Source organism: Rhincodon typus, chromosome 2 (assembly GCF_021869965.1).
Source record: "Rhincodon typus isolate 14 chromosome 2, sRhiTyp1.1, whole genome shotgun sequence".
Taxonomy (NCBI): Eukaryota; Metazoa; Chordata; class Chondrichthyes; order Orectolobiformes; family Rhincodontidae; genus Rhincodon; species Rhincodon typus.
This window is the reverse complement of record NC_063333.1, coordinates 117,054,857-117,072,833: the sequence shown is the minus strand read 5'-3', so window position 1 is coordinate 117,072,833 and position 17,977 is coordinate 117,054,857. Positions and strand designations below refer to the sequence as shown.

The window sequence follows — 17,977 nt, the reverse complement described above, 5'->3', positions numbered from 1 at the left end:
AATGGACTAATATTCAAACCTAACACCAATCTATATAGCCATTAACTTAGAATGTGACTTATGAGTTATCTACAAGAGGTCGAGGACCCCCTTAAGAATTGCAAGATCACAATGTTTTCAGCACAGGATTTGGCTTGGCACGTCTGTGCTGGCTCTCTGAAGAAACAATTAATTTAGTGCCATTTCCGCAACCAGGAACCACGTGGCAGGAGCTGAATGTGCAGGTTGCGTCCGGCAGCAACGGTGGATCCGGAGCGGGACTCTGGCGGAGGCAGGGCGAGGGCCGGAAAGCCTGGAGCGGGACTCCGGCGGAGGCAGGGCGAGGGCCGGAAAGCCCGGACCGGGACTCCGGCGGAGGCAGGGCGAGGGCCGGAAAGCCCGGACCGGGACTCCGGCAGTGGAAAGGAAAGTTGGAATCTCTTAAGTTATTTTGTTTCTTCTTATCTTATTCTAAGTTAATGTGAATGGTGCCATGTATGTACGGTGAAGGTGCACACTTTTCACTGTAGTTTTACATTGATTACACGCAATAATAAATGACTCAATTCAATTCTCTCCATAGCCATGCACAGTCTTCCTTTTCAGATCCCAATCCTTTTGCACTGCTGTGATTGAACTTGGCTCCACCACAGTCTCAGCCAGTGTATTCCAGATCCTAATCACCTTATATCTGTTGCCTCTGGTTCGTGATCTTTACACCAAATCAAACTGATTTTCCCCCTCTACAATGTCCAGACCCATCATGATTTTGGATACCTCGATCAAATTCTCTCTCAAATTTCTCCAAGGAAACCAGTCAAAATTCTCTGATCCATGTAACTGGTTCCAAACTGAAGAACTTTATTCTCATAACTCTTTTCTGTACTTGCCCTAATGGCATCACATCCGCCCAAAGGATGGTGCCCAGATTAGGATGCAATACTCCAGATAAAGCCAAATCAATGCTCTATAAACATTTACAACAAACTTCCTGCTTTTGTGCTTTCTGTACTTATGAAGCAAGCCTAGGATGCATGCTTTATTAGCTGCAATCTGAATGTATCCTACCACTTCCATAACTGAAGTACTTATACATACAGGTTGCGCTACTCTTGTACCTCTCTAGAATCATAATTTTAATTTTATATCCTCTCTCCCTACCAATATAAATCACATCACATTTGTTTGCATTTAATTTATGCTGTTACTTGTCCACCCATTCCATTAACTTGCTCATGTCCTTTTCAAGTTCTATGGTGGCTCAGTGGTTAACACTGCTGCCTCACAGCGCCAGGGATCCAGGTTCGATTCCTGCCTTGGGCGACTGTCTGTGTAGAGACCTCGTGTCTGCGCGGGTTTCCGCCAGGTGCTCCAGTTTCCTCTCTCAGTCCAAAATGTGCAGGTTAGGTGGACTGGCCATGCTAACTTGCCCATAGTGTTCAGAGATATGTAGATTAGATGAGTTACAGGGAAAAGAAGTGGGGGGGGGATGGGTCTGGGTAGGATGCTATTAAAAGGTTCGGTGTGGACTTGTTGGGCTGAAGGGCCTGTTTCCACACTGTAGGGATTCTATGATTATACTCCTCAAAGTTCACAATGCTTCCAAACTTTAAGGCAGTAGGCTGCAACACTTTTCACTAGATCTTGATACATGTGACAACAAAAAAAATCAAACTGTACACCAAGACCTAGGTCACTAACAGAAATCAGGAACAGCAGGGGTCAGATCATAGACCCATGGAGGACTCCACTACAAAACTACTTCAGTTAGAAAAACAATTATTTACTACTTGTTGTTCCCTGTTCCGTAGCCATTTTCACATCAATGTTGCTAAGTCCCTTCTACTCTATGAACTATGTTCAAAGTCTGATGTGAGACACTATATCAAATGCCTTTCAAAAGTTGGTGTATAACATATCAACAGCATTACCTGCATTATTGAACCCAACAGGTTAGTTGAATGCAATCTGCCCTGAACAAATCCATGTTGCTTTTCCTTAGTTAAATCATATTTGCTCACCTGACTATTATTGACCTAAATTATTGATTTTAAACATTTCCTGAAGAGAGGCTAGACTAACGGGCCAGTACTCACTGTGTTTAGCTTTCCACCGTTTTAACATGCAAAATTCTTCAATCCTCTGGCACCATCTGAGTCTAAGGGAGACCGAAAAGTTATGGCCAGTGCCTTCATAATTTCTACTCTCACTTTGTGCACTGATGTTTATCAGTTCTTCCTCCACTCAGTGTAACCAAAACCAAACACCACATTAGTTAAAACAGAGTGTCTGAACTACATCTTCTTTAACACTGTACAGTGCTACAGCTTCTTCCGTAAGTAAACGTGTTACACGTAATTCCTTGGCCATGCCCTCTACTATCATTTGTAAATCCCTATTTGGTACCCAAATGGCCCGACTCTTCCCTTAACTGTTTATATGCCTTGTGGATTTCTTTTCACGTTAGCTGTAAGTCTCTTCATACACTCTCTTTGCCTCTCTTCTTTGTTTGATTCACCTGACTTAATATCTTTTTCTTCTTTATCTATTTCTTTTGTTATCCAGGCATCTCTGGACTCCCTCCTCACAGGAATATATCTTGACCATTAGAGAGGGCTGCACTGGACTGGAAAATTGTCCTGAATGCACTCTAGGTACACTTGTTCCTTTTTGCCCTTTATATTACTGCTACCTAATTTATAACTGAAGTCCCCCATTACGTAATGCTTGCATTTTTCTGTAATATTCTTGCAAATTTGTTCCACTACATCTTTCCTACTTTATTCTGGCCTACAGACTACATTAACCGATACAATTTAGGCATTTTTGTTTTCTTAGCTTCAGTCAAAAAAATTGTCTTTGACCCCGCTGGGTCATCATCCATCTCCAGCACAGCAACATTCTCCTTAATCACTACTACTAATCCTTTTCCTTTACCAATCTAATAAACACCTAATAAATGGGAATATATAATAACTGGTCATACATTCCTTTGAACCTAGCCTCCATTATAATCATAGCATCATACCAAACCCATGGTCACTTCCATCTAGAAGGACAAGGGCATCAGACATATGGGAACGCCACCACCTCCAAGTTCCCCTCCACGTCACCCACCACCCTGGCTTGGAAATATATTGCCGTTCCTTCACTGTCGCTGGGTCAAAATCCTGGAATTCCCTCCTTAATAGCATTGTGGATCAATCCACAGCAGGAGGACTGCAGCGGTTCGGCAGTTCACCACCACCTTCTCAAGGGCAACTAGGGATGGGCAAGAAATGCTGTCCAGCCAGCGACGCCCACATCCCACAAATGAATAGAAAAAAAAACTGCTACAATGCTACTTGCACCTGCAGTTCACCAATCCTATCACACTTTTGTGCATGTTTATATATCACACCAACTCTAGTTGACATTTATTATTTTCTCCGTTACTACAACCTTAACTTAATATTTTAACTTAACTCAATTACTTAATATATTCCCTGCTCAAATGCTATCTGTGTCTTGTAGCATTTTGTGCACCATGGCATTCCTCCCTAATGTTGCCTCCAGGTTCCTACAACCCTGTGAAGTTAGTTTAATTTTTTTAAAACAGTTTAGATGCTTTACACTTTGATCAATATTTAAGTATATAGCACAAAATGGTACTTTCAACATGTCATACCTTCATGCAAAGAAGGTATTCATGAAAGTGTCTGCTGCTTTTTGAAGTTACATAAAAATGGAATGGCCATTAGGTTGTGCAGTTCCTCGCTAGCAACAAAAACTCAAACAACGTTACGTATGACAGAAGTTGTGGGCAAAGTATCAGCAACCTGGTCTATACAATCTCAGTAAAACTTCACAAAGTGTGTAGCTAAAATCAAAATTATTCCACCATGTTGTTAGACAGGTTTGAATTACTTCAGTTAAATTGTCAGAATTGAAATTTGTAAATTGATAACACTTAGTGGAAATGGAACAGCATCACTTTATCGAACAATGCCCAACAATAAACTGTAACTAGGAGATACAAATGGAAACTGTGGTTTATAAGATGTTTAACTGATATCTCTAGTACTACTAGGTGTAGTCCACCTGTTGTCAATCTTCATGACAAAGAAGTTTTGCCTAATTCAGTGACGTCCTTAAATCATATCGTACTCAAACTCTTAATTCAATTAAGAATCACAACTGCTGTTCTGCACACTGGATCTTTGATTATTCAAAATCCTTTCAGGCCTATTTGAATATTGTTCCATACTTATTGTTCTTTCACTGTTGGTTTCAATATTGTTTCTGATGCTGATGCAAATGGCAGCTTCTCCTCCAATGTTACAGCTACCTCCAAAACACTATGATTTCTCTTTTGGCTGACTAGCAGAAGGCACAGTGTACAGATAAAAGGGTCTTTTATAGGATGGCAGCTGGTGACCAATGAAGTTCCACAGGGCTCAGTACTGGCACTGCAACTATCTATGTTATACATTAACAATCAACATGAAGGAACTGAGGGCATTGTTGCTAAGTTTGCAAATGACACAAAGATGAGTTGGTAAAGCTTAGTTCCTCTATTTTGAGCGTCAGTGACTGTGGACACTTGATTTCACTAAAACAGTGAGCAGGGTCGTTAGCAAATTACTTTTGACAGAGGGTTGTTGGAGCATGCAATAATTTTCCACAGAGAATGATTGCAAAAGAAATCATTGCACATTTGAAGAGAAAAGTGGATAAATATTTGAAGCAGGGTCAAATAATGCTGTGGCAAAAGGACAGACAAGATTAATTCTGAATTGTTCTAGCAAACAGCGAATACTGCCACAATTGCTTTCTATTGTATTTTCCTCTATGACTCTATGCTATTTTATTCCATGCTTCAGAATTTCTTCAAGATAAAATAGCCAGTATAAATAGTCTAACTTTCCACTGGTTTGGCAGCATGAGGTAGTGTTAAATTTAATTACATGGATTACATGGTATTTTGTTAAAACTGAAATGTGGAGGAGGAAAGAAAGTGATTATTTATAGCTATATTTTGATAGGAATATCGGAACAGTAGTAGGCCATTGAGTCCCGTGAGCCTGTTTTGTCACTCAGAGACATTATGGCTAATCTACAAACTAACTTTGTTTATCCAATTTTGCCCTATAATCCTCAATACATTCACCTAATAAAAATTAATAAACTTTTAAAACTAAAGTTTTACAATTAACCATCGATCTAGCACAAATGATTTCCAAACTTTCACCTGAGAATTGTTTCCTAATATCACTCCTGGAAAGTCTGGCAAGTTTTGGGCAATGCCTTCTAGTCCTAATCTAACCATAACTCAAATCCTCTGCTCTGATTCAGTATCCCTATTTTCAGCCACAAAGGTTGCACACTTACCATTCCAGGCTTTTCCAAACTAATGTTTGATGAAGGCCCCCTTTTTACAGCAATAGTAAGTAAAATGTTGAAAGGTTACAAAGACAATTTAAAGGGAGAGGGGCTGGGTGCCCAGTGTGTAAGGGTGCAAGTTGGCAAGTGGTGAGGGAGTAGACTGGCAGGCAGGTGATGGGCACAGCTGGAAGGTAAGTGGAAGAGACAACGAGGTTCAGGTGTCAGGTGTCCATGGGGTATGATCAGTTAGATGCTTGTGCAAGGTTTGCTGGTCAGAGTGTATTTTGGGTTTCAGTGATGAATCTGTGTGGGAGCGGGGGACACCATTCACCATTATAATTACCAAGGTGTTTAATCCTCTAACTTTCCTGGGTAACTATAAGAGGTGAATAGGTTGGAACCTCTGAAAGCGTCCACCTCTAACTCAAGAGGTGGGAGCTTTCTCAAAGATTTCAATATGCTGGGTAATCGTCCTTGGAGATTTAAACTTCTTAATCATTATTTCAGCACTTCTGAAAGTACCTGATGCAAATCTTTTAGGGCATGCCTGGTCTCTGACTGGAAGATCCAGGCTACTATCTCTGAATTGTTATGCTTCCATCAACACTGCTTGCAGGTAATACTAATTTTGTGGCTTTGGCCATTTTGGAAATGTGTCTTTTATCATCTAAGTTGTTAATAAATACAATGTATAGTTGAGGTCCCAACACAGATCCTTGTGGAACACCACTCTTCACGTTCTGTCAATTGCAGTGCCTATCCAACATCCCAAGCCTCCATCGCCTTCCATTTAGTTAATTTTCTAAACAGGTTATTTGTTTTCAATATCATAAATTTCAACTGCAGCCAAGTCTCTCACAAAGGATTTTGTCAAATATCTTCTGGAAATCTGAAAATGACATCCATAGATCACATCTTCAAAAGATTGAATCAGATTTGTTAGACATGGCCTCCTTGTTATAAATTCATGTTGACACTTTTTGATCAGCTGAACATTTTCAAGCTGTTCAGCCAGCCTATCCTTAATTATAGACTCTAGAAATTTCCCAACAACAGATGGCAGGCTAACTGGTCTCTAATTCCCTGGTTTCATATTCTCACTTTAAGGAAGCATAAATGTTATTGGAGTGAAGAACACAGTTAAATCATTTGCAATACTAACAGTCTGAATTATTTTCAGATCTTGCTTTAAATACTTTCTTCTTGTCCTGTGTGCAAATTTGCAAGTTCCTACACATTACTTCACTACATGTCAGATAAATATGTGCCAAATAAACACAAACGTTACAGTTCTTTCACTTACCAGTTTATGTTGCGAGCTTGAAAGTGCTTCTAAAATTTCATCTACAATATGGTCAGACAGAAACGATGCCACAGTTAGCTTGACCTCACTGCATGAAAATGGAAAGAAGTAGCAACATATTAAAGGAACCTTCTGCAACCTAAAGCAAAATGCATTGTGCTTCACCAGAAATATTTTATTATGCCATGCCCTTTATTCTAAGCTAAATTCAAGTAGACCTCCATCCACATTCATAAGCATTTTCATTAATTCAAGCATGTTTGAGGTGGTCAGACTGAAATTAGAAGGAACTTTCTACTAAAACTACGTGAGGCTGCCCAGACCAATTTACTTAGTGATTTAGGCAGCAGATGATCAGTCATTTTTTTTTTTAAAAGCAGGTGGGGTTCAATGCTAGAGGTGCCTGCACGTATCAGAACAAATATGCCCTTTTAAAAAAAATCTAACAATTCAAAACATTACATTTAAATAAGATTCTTGTATTATGCCTTTTGAAGTCTCTGCCATAATGATATTGGATTGATTTGAAACAAAGATATAACCTATACTTCAGAGAGACTTGGTTGAACCATGCAAAACATTAACTTTTTCTCAGGATTTCTTTTGTTCAATGGTTTTATCATCATCATCTGAACTATTCAACTGTTAATAGCTATGTATATATCCTTAAGTGAGTTGATACTTTAGGATTGAAATGAAATTATTCATATTGCTTGCCCTAGTCAAAAGCAATCGTTTCCTTTATTGCCATACAAAATCCACAACCTGAGGGCTGTGAGTGCAGCCTCAGTCTTAAACTCTGAATAGTAACTGTTCCAATCATTTAAAGAATAGCAATTCAATACAAAGACAGACTTTAAAGCTTTTCTTTTAGATATAATCTATTACACTTCCCAAATCATAAACTATTCCATTTGGATATTTAATGAATGTGAAAAATATGTAAATGAGATTATGAAAAAATGCAACAAATGTAGTTAACAAGATAGTGCAAGTGTGGCTTGAAGGACCAAAATATAACAATGCAGAATGGTGTGACCTGTTCATGAACCTGATTCCTAAATGCCAATGTGAAAGCTGACGTTTTCTAAAGATAAAGAACCAAAATAAAGTATGAATTTAGTAAAGGCCATTTACTTCACATATATTGCTTTATAAAAAAGTGTATTTCAAAAGATCATTATGTAATCAGTTGACTAGCCAATTTGATTTATTTTGAAGATGTTCATGGAAGGCATTGGCAGACTGGCAATGTCACTGGACGACTATTTCAGGATCCCAGTCTATCTTACAGCAGCATGGGTTCAAATTGCACCATTGCAGCTTATGAAATTTAAATTCAATACATTTGGAATTAAAATGAACTAAAAGCTAATCTTGGTAACGGTGACCCTTAGACTATTGTTGATAGCTAATGGTTTGCTAATGACATTTCAGGATGGAAATCTGCTGTCCTTACCTGAACTGGTACAATGCAACTCCACACCCATAGCAATGTGGCTGACTCTTAACTCCCCTCTGAAAATGTCCTAGCAAGACACTTAGTTCAACAGTAATTTGGAATGGGTGATAATTCTAAGGTTTTGGAATAGATTTGTGACAATTACTGACCTCACCAGTGAAGTCCATGTCCCATGAGAAAAAGAACAAAATATTAGCAGGGTGCATTTTGGGGGCCAGTGGATTTAGTGTGTTTAGTTAGATTTGTGAAAGTAATTTGATGAGGTGCCAAATTATAAATTGCTACAAAAGATAAGGTGTGCACAGAGGATTGATTAAAGGAACAAACAAAAAAATGAAAATAGGAATTAACAGGTAATTTTCAAGCTTGGCAGACAGTTACTGGTGGGGTGTCGTAAAATTCAATACCCTTCCTATTCACACACCCATCCAGATGTCTTTTAAATGTTGTAATTGCACCAGCTGCCACCATTTCCTTTGGCAGCCCATTCCACACAAGCAGCACCCTCTGCGTGAAAAAGATGCCCCTCCGGTCCCCTTTAAGCCTTTCCCCTCTAGTTTTGGACTTCTTACCTTGGCAAAATAAAAAAAGATCTTGACTATTCACCCTATCCATGGCCCTCATGATTTTATAAACCCCCATAAGGTCACCTATCAGCCTCTGATCCGCCAGGGAAAATAGCCCCAGCCTATTTAGACTCTCCCTATAGCTCAAACCCTCCAAGTCCAGCAACATCCTTGTAAATATTTTCTGAACCCTTTCAAATTTATCATCATCTTACCTGAAGCAGGAAGGGCAGAACTGAATGCAATATTACAAAAGTGGCCTAATCAATATCCTGTACAGCCGCAACATGACATTCCAACTCCTATACTCAATGTTCTGATTAATAAAGGCAAGCATACCAAACTCCTTCGACACTACGTTGTCTACCTGCGACTCCACTTTCAAGGAATTTTGAACCTGCACCCTAAGGTCTCTTTGCTCACCAACACTTCCCAGGGCCCTACCATTAAGTGTGTAAGTCCTGTCCTGACTTGCCTTACCAAAATGCAGTACCTCACATGTATCTAAATTAAACTCCATCTGCCACAGCTCAGCCCATCTGATCAAGGTCCTGTTGTACTCGGAGATAACCTTCTTCACCGCCTACTATATCACCAATTTTGATGTCATCTGTAAACTTACTAACCATTCCTCCTATGTTCACATCCAAATCATTTATATAAATAATGAAAAGTAGTGACTTCATCACTGATCCTTGCGGCACACCGCTGGTCACAAGTCTCCAGTCCAACAAACCACCACAAGTCTCCACCATCACCCTCCGTCTCTTACCATGAATCCAATTTTGTATCCAAATAGCTAGCTCTCCTTGGATGTCACGTGATCTAACCTTGCTGACCAGTCTACCATGCAGAACCTTATCGAATGCCTTGAAGTCCATATAGACAATGTCTACTGTTCTACCTTCATAAATCTTTATTAATTCTTCAAAACACTTAATCAAGTTAGTGAGACACAATTTCCCAAGCACAATGCCATGTTTGTCTATCCTTAATCAGTCCTTACCTTTCCAAATATATGTAAATCGTGTCCCTTAGAATTCCCTCCAACAACGTACCCACCACTGATGTCAGGCTCACTGGTCTATAGTTCCATGGCCTTTTCTTACCACCTTTCTTAAATAACGGCACTACATTAGCCACTCTCCAGTCTTCCGACACCTCACCCATGGCTAACGATGATACAAATATCTTGGCAAGGAGCCCAGCAATCAATCACTCATTAATGTTAGATTGCAGAATCAATGGAACTCATATGACTGCCTTAGATGAGAGTACCCACAGGATTAAAAAAAGCACCATAAGGTTCCTCCCCATGTGCGAATATTGAGCACTTTGTATCAACTCTTCAACTTCAGCAATTAATGATGATGCTTACCAATTTTCCCAAGAGTTAGATTAGTTTACATAACAAATTCACACCACTAGCAAAGAAAACTGAAGATTATGAAGTTAAAATCTGTGTTCAAATATAATAATAGATCAGTGGTTCTATCAGAGAGGCTGGATTTAAAAATGAAGTCACTCTGAATTTAAAGCCTGAATTGGTCCTATAATTTGAAGCTTATTTTTAATATACTAGGAAAATTATGATTACAATTTACAATACAATTAAACATTAAAATACCTAATTTTGTTCAGAATATCGATGCCTGATTGCTCAAGTAGAACATTTTTGACAAATGTCCGGGGAATGGAGACTTTCTCTGTGCTGGCCTCTATTAAATCCTGGCGTAGATGGACTTTTCTCATCACATGAGGACACAGTCCCTCAGCCGCATCCACCATGGACTCCAACATAGTCTATAAGGCAAAGAAGGAAAAATTCAAAAGCAGAAGGACTTAGTGCTTTCTTTATACATTAAAAACTACAGTCAAGTGGAACAAACACTAATATTTAAATAAAGAGCAAGCTGAAATATAAGTAAAGGCAAACTAATGAGGCACATGTTTGAACTAGTTTCATAAGGGGCAAAATCCAAAGCTCTATCAATTAAACAATCACCCATTAAGGTTGAGGAAGTTCTTAAAAAAAAAAGTCCACAAATAAATATCAGAATAATTGATCTGCACAGCCTTGTTCTTTTTGCGAAAGAGATCACTTGATTCAGTCTTATATCAGGGAAAGCACAGTATTCCAAGTTCCCTTCTGTAAGATTTCTAAAAGTATTAGCTCAGTTTAAAAAAAAAGTGTCAACCAAACTCTCATTACAATCGAATCACCCATGTCCTTCAGGGAAGGAAGTTCTGTATTTACCTGATCTGGCCTGCTTGTGATTCTAGACCCACAGCAATGAGCTGACTCTTAACTGCCATCTGGGCAATTAGGCATGGACAACAAATGCCAAAACTATAAGAAAATGGATCTCAGCAAAAGCGAATCACTACATCATTCTTTGTGGAGAGTAATCACGTACCTGTGGAATACACACAACTCTCAGAGCCCAAACAATTCAGTGCTACTTACACAATATTCCCTAGTTGTTTGTTGAATCCTGTTTGAACTGCATGTGCTGGAGAATTTGGGAGGAGTTATTTAGTGTAGTTATCTCATTGGTAAATAAATCCTAAATCAGAATGCCAAAATGTATTTGACCAAATTGTTGATTCTATCTCTACATTCATTGTTTCATGAACCTGGATACAGTATCAAAACTCCATGATACGTACAATGTGGTGCATTTTACATTTACTTTATTCAACAACTTTATGTTTAGCAATTTAGTCATTATCTTGAAACAAAATCAGTTATTCTGCAATAGTTGCCTACTGGGAACATCATAAACTCTCCTGGAGGGATCAGTTAGTTGAGTTTTCTGGACAGCTAGTTTGGGATGCAGAGCAACGCCAACAGCACGAGTTCAATTCCTATACTCGCTGAGGTCAGTGATGAAGGTTCCGACTTCTCAACCTCAGCCCTCACTTAAGACACAGTGACTGTCAGGTTAAACTCAACACCAGTCATCCCTCTCTAATGAGAGACAGCAGTCCTAAGGTCCTACTCTCCAGGTTTGGTGTTTACATTGCTACGGAGATTAAGTGGAGGCAGGAATCACTGAAGTACCTGCAAAGTTGAGATCTTTGTGGATAGCATATACAGTGAAGTGGTCATACTGTTGGGAAGTGTGTGTAAGCAGAAAGTGAATGTCTAACTGTTAGAATAAAAGCACTGGGCAAATAGTGCAGGAACTCCCAGTACATCTCCCCCTCTAAGATATTTCCAGCTGGACGGCAGGTTTGCAAGGCAGAGTGACAACAACAGCATGGTTTGAATAGCTGAGGCTATCATGAAGGACTCACCTTCTCAATCTCTCCATTCACCTGAGGTGTGTTGACCCTCAGGTTAAACCAGTTGTCTCTCTAACAAAACAGCAGCCCTATAGTCCAGTAAGGCTATGATGACTTCACTTTCTTTTACTGATCGATCTTTAAGGAGGACCCACAAAAAAAAAGGTGGGATCGCATTGTTAGTGAAAAATTAAATCCATGCAATTGTGATGAAGGATATTGTGGAAAAAGTAGAGATGTGAAATTTGTCTGAGTGGAGCAAAGAAGCAACAAGGATCGGAAAACATTTGTACAGTTGTCTTGAGCCTCCAACCAGTAGTGGTAAGGTGGGAATTAGAGATGCATACAACAAGGATGTTACAGTAATCATTGGATGACTTTAATCTACATATAGAGTGGGGAAGCCAAATCAGGAATAATGTGGTGGATGAATTTCTGGAATTTGTACAAAATTTTATTAGGGAACTAGGCAACAGGGTATTCTGGATTTGATTTCGTGCAATGAGATGGGGTTAAATCAACCTTTTTGAAAGCTTCTTCAGGAAAAAGTGACCATAATGTGATAAATCCTTCTTTCGGATAGAAAGTGAAGTAGTCCAATTTGAAAATCAGGTCCTAAAGCTAACCAAAGGAAACTATAAAGGTATGAGGGGTAATTTGTCTACAATAGACTGGACAAATATCATTAAAAGGCATGATTGGGTAGGCAATGATTAACATTTAAGGAAAAAGTGCAAGCATTGCAATAATTATACATTCTTTTCTGGTGAATGAAGAACAGGAAAAAGTAGCCCAACTGTGGCTAGCAAAAGAAATTAAAGATAGTAACAGATCCAAACTGACGTTTTTGAAAAGTTGCTAGAAAAAGTAGCAGGCCTGAGGTGTGGGAACACTTTGGAATTCAGCAAGTGAGTTAGAGGGAGAAAAAAATCAAACCAAGCAAGGAGCAGAAAAGCAGACAAAATTCTATAAGAAAAAAATTAGCACATAAAAATGTAGGCCCTTTCCTATCTGAAATGGGAGAATTGATAATGGAAAACAAGGAATTGGTAACAAGTTAGTCCTGTCTTCACAGAAGATGACACAATTTCCAAGAAGTGCTAGCAAAGCAAGGGTCTATAGTGAAGGAGGGATTACAAAGGGAGTTGTTAGTTTTTTCTTAAAAAAAAAAGTGTGCTGGAGAAGTGACTGGGAATGATAGTTGATAAATCCCAGGGTCTGACAGTTTACAACCCAGGGTACTACAGCAGTCGGCCATGGAAACAGTGCATGCATTAGTTGTCATCTTCCAAACTTCCATCAATTCTGTGAAATACTGGCAGATTTGAAGGTGGAAAATGTAACTTCATTGAAAAAGGAAGAGGGAGAAAACTGGGAATTAAAGACTAGTCAGCCCAAAATCAGTAGTAGGGAAAGTCTGTTATAAAGCTTGTGACAACAGGACATTTAGAAAATATTGTCAGGATTACACAAAGTCAACATGGACTTATGAAAGGGAAATTATGTTTGAGAAACCAACTGGAATTTTTATTTTTGAGGACATAACTGGTAGAATAATTGAGGGAGAACACATCAATGTGGTGTATTTGGATATTCAAAAGGCTTTTGATAAAGTCCCATATAAAGGGTTAATATGCAAGATTAAAGCACTGAGCTTTACTGGTAACATACTGGCATAGATTAAAATTGATCAGTAGACAAGAACAGGAAGAATAAATGGGTCTTTATCTGGAGTGGAGGGTGTTACACGTCACTGGGTAACACACTGAAATTCCTGGAGTCATCACAAAAGGTAAAGGCTTTAATGAATATGCAGAATTCCTGCACTCAATAAGAATTCCTACTTCTTATACATAAACAGACTCCAGCTACAGGTAAACAATTACAAATCATCAATATATAACTCTACTAATTAAAACTCTAACCCCTTACACGCAAGCAGACAGACAGGGAAAACAAAAAAAAAATCTATGAATGGAGGGAAAGACAGGGAAGGCAGTTCAGCAGCCTTGGTTCACAGATTTGTTGAGATGATTCCTGTGCAGATCAGAAGCCTGCTTCTTGATCCTTCTTCTCGGAATGCTTCAACTTGATTGCAAGAGGCACAGGGTGTCTGGTTCATACTTATCAAGGCCCCTGGTTTATTAATTTAAAGTCACAGTTTTCAGCAACTGAAGGAAAAATAAACACCAAATGCTGGAGAAACTTATACGATTTGGCAGCATCTGAGGACAGAGAAACGTTTCAAATCTGGTATGACTTTTCTTCATAACAGGGAGGGGGTGGGCTGGCAACATGTCTGCCTATGTTGGGCACTACTAAGTGCTAGGCCAGGGGCTTGGAAGTTAGAGCGTGTAGATGAACAGGTAAAACAGCTGTTGAGTAGAAAAATTGGGAGAATCAAACTTTTGGTGGGTTGGCAGGGATTGCAATGCAGAAAGGAAGAGATTGGTGAGCAAGTAAAATAACAGGCAGATCCTATAATTCACGCGAGTATAATTTGTAAAGCTATTCATCTCCATTCAATTCTTAAAAGAAAAGCAGAAATGAAAACTGCCAGCATACGCAGAGTAGGTAGGGTACATTTGTTTTCTTTGTCACCTGCAAAAGGGATGCCTCAAAGAGCAATTGCATTGAGCAGGCACTCCCAATTCCAGGTTAAAGACATCCACAACGACAACTGTTTGTGTAATCTCATGCATTGACGAGCTTTAGATTACAAGTTCTGAACATAAGCAATCTTGACCATGTCAGGGAACAATATAAATGAAAATATCTAATCTCTGAAGCAGAATTGAAAATAGGTGACCTATAAAATGTTACCATGACCAACAATTCCCTAACATATTTCAAGGACGCAGAGCTGTTTTCCTCTCATGTTAAAATACATCAGAACATAATCTTATATGAAATGTCGGGTTTCTTGCAAGACATGGGATAGAGAAGACGTCACAGCGGGAAGTTCCCCAAGAATTATCTTCAAGTTATTTCCTCTAGGTGAGCAAAGGTGCAGTGTTACTGCCAAACGAAGATGCTCCGGGACATCATCACACAAGTGTCATCTTCTAGAGTAGAACTTCCAACCTGTAGGATGGATGACCATCCTGTCCCAGTGGCTGTAAAGGTGATAGCTGTGCTGAATGTTTATCTGATTGGCTGCTTCAAGGATCCACTGGAAATCTGCATGAGATCTCTGAAGTCTCAACCAACAAATATAACAAAGCCATTAATGGTGCAACATGCCAGATCATACCTCTTCACCTAATTTCTTGGTGACTAGGTCAGTCCTGCAGCCTGGTTATAGGTTTTGGTAACATTGCTGGTACAGGGCACTATAGAACTTACACACATTGCATTGAGAGCACAATACTGTAATTTGGCAGACTTCATTAAGAAGAAATGATATCATTTGGCCAATGTCTAAATATCAAAACCATACCTTAGAAATCTGTTCCAGGTATCATGGAAGCTGTTATGACGCCAATATTTTTGGTAACCCTTAAGCACTTGCTTCATTTCAAGTTCCGAACACTTCACGCTTTACAAGGTTGGCTGCTGGGAAAGGCTACTCTCTGCAGTTATGGTTGATGACTCTGTTATGCCACTCGTTAATTGAGGTGGTAGGGGGTGGGGCACAGCTTGCTGTACACTTCAGACAAAGTGTGCTGCATAATCCTAGCATGCTGTGCTCTGCACTACCGGAGTGGACAAACAGGGGATGTGATGGATGCTGAAGAATTGAGAGAGTGGCAGCAGTCTCCTGAGGAGGAAGACCTTGACCAGGAGGAACATCACCTTCTGCATGACAGAGCGCAGCATTGTCATGCACAAGAAATCAGACAGGCAGCTGGTACCAACAGATCTGAATTGGACAAAGTGATTATTCATTGACGGTAAAATTGTTGCTGTTTGAAAGGTAAATCACTTGATATTTGTCCCCAGAAGTAAATGCAGCTTTTCTGCTTGTTGTTTAACTTTTATTAAACAGAAAAAGCAAACATTAACAACTGTTTGAAGACTTTACAATGTCTGATGCTCCTACATTCAACAAAGACGTTATGCTATGATGTTAGGGAAAGTGTAGGACTCCTGACAGCATTCTATCATATGTGCCAAGGAAGGATAGCCTCTGTAATTTCAGCCAAAATGAAGCATCACCATTCTGACTGTAATTACAGCAGCACTTTGACAGTCAATGAAGTGTCACCTGTGCCTCCTATGTGCCCTCCGAAGGTTTTCTTTGTCCCTGCTTCCTCAAAATGCCCAGGCGAAGTCCAGGTATCTGCAGCTCAGAGGGCGTCTGCGCTATAGTGAAGCCTGTTGGCCTGGAAGATTTGGGTGCACAACTCTGTAGGTATTTATGGCTAGAGGGCCTGGATATACTGATACTGTTCTGGCTAGATGCAGGGTCACAGACCTCTGTTTCCAGCATTTAATGGTTGCAGGCAGGATGGACGGGTAAGGCATCTCACGTATTCTGAGAGGAAACTTCTGGGGATCATGTGCGAGATTCCTCCTTGAATGGAATGAGCACCTGGAGTGAGGTTGAAGTCTCTCATCTCTTTTTCGTCTTGCCATTGCTGCTGACCACCAGTGGCTGAAGTGCAGCTCCTTTCGCATTTCCAGCAGCCACTGCATGTTCTGCTGGATCTGGTTTTCCATGGCAGCTGTCCATGGTTCAGTCAGATGCATGTCTTAATTCTGTGCTGGCTCCAGAATAATGTTGGTGGGCTCCTCTAATCTTTGATCCAGTTTTCTGAACTTATTTGACAAACTTACCTCTGTGCCTGCTTGTGTATTTACATGAGGTTATTAATGGCTGAAACCAGAGTTCACTCCAGCCTAGATCTAAGCAGGTATCTCATCTCTAGCAGTCCTCAGTGCAGTGAACTGGGCTGTTTCTTCTTCAGCCGACTGTGGAGATCTGAAATGATATGCTCCCCAGTCTAAGTTAGTTAAAAATACCCACCAAGCACGAAGAATATGAGCTGATGGAGAGTTTAGGACAAAGGCTTGCCCGCACAACTTCTGAAAGCCCTGTAATTTCTTCCTTAGAGACAGAGGAGGAGGAGGAATTTGTCTCTGGAGAGCAGCTGTTTGGGTACCCCTCACAGCTACAGGAGACAACAGGGAATGAGTTGCAGAATCGGGGTAGAAGCTTAGCATCTTCAGAATATGTTCAATGTTGGTAATGGGGGAGCAGCTCAACACATCACCTCATAATCAATCTGATATGATTTCTAGGACGTGGAGGTCTCAGAATTTCCACGTGAATGGTCATGGTCCTCTCTCGCGAGCACAAGGATCCTCTCCTCTTATGGGTGGAGGCGGTTAATTTCAGCCTCCCCACTAGATGTTTTGGCTCTTTCATCACTATTGTGGGATGTTTTCTCTTAGAATTGAGATAAAGGGAGGAGCTCGACGAGATGAAAGTGGCTGACACAGCTGTTAGGTTTGTGCAGCTGGTGAGATAACGGTGAGGTGCCCTGAGTGAGTAGGGAGCGCAGATAGCTGAAGGTGCTTATAGCTTGAGGCAAAAGAGTCACTGTATTCGAAATGTTAACACTGCTTCTCTCCACAGGTGCTGCCAGATCTGCCCAGTTTCTTCAGTAATTTCTCGGTTTTTGTTTCCGATTTCCAGCACCTGCAGTTCTTGGTTATACTGTAATAGTTTCAAGGTATGAGGGGAGTGTGCTCCATTTAAGGATGATGCTGCATGAATGATTTAGATGGTGGCACCTACCTTGTAATGTGCAGAAGATGCTTCCTTCTTACTGCACTGATCCAGGTGTCAACTTCAGATCAGGTTGGCAGAGTCTGGTGCCATGGTTTCCTCTGGCAGTCCTGGGAAGAGAGGACAGCCCTCTTCTCCATCACCCTGTCAACTAGGATCTCTACATTCCTGCTGGCAAAAAGGGATTGCCAATTTGACTTTCTCCAATGTCTCCTTTGGAATTGTGCAGTGGCTTATCACGAAAAATTCCTGGTTTGCAGCTGCCATTTAAACATGGCACC

The 17,977-nt window shown here is 40.1% G+C and overlaps 1 protein-coding gene across 1 annotated transcript in view; it reads right to left on the bottom strand.

Annotated features, from left to right (window-relative positions):
- The window catches only part of LOC109934313 (F-actin-uncapping protein LRRC16A-like), a 403,104-nt gene that overhangs the window by 70,777 nt on the left and 314,350 nt on the right, over positions 1–17,977 (bottom strand). The window contains exons 26-27 of the mRNA XM_048608843.1: positions 10,302–10,477; positions 6,647–6,734 (exon numbers count right to left, since the gene is read on the bottom strand). Coding sequence (XP_048464800.1) covers positions 6,647–6,734; positions 10,302–10,477 — 264 coding nt within the window. The remainder of the gene's footprint in view (positions 1–6,646; positions 6,735–10,301; positions 10,478–17,977) is intronic.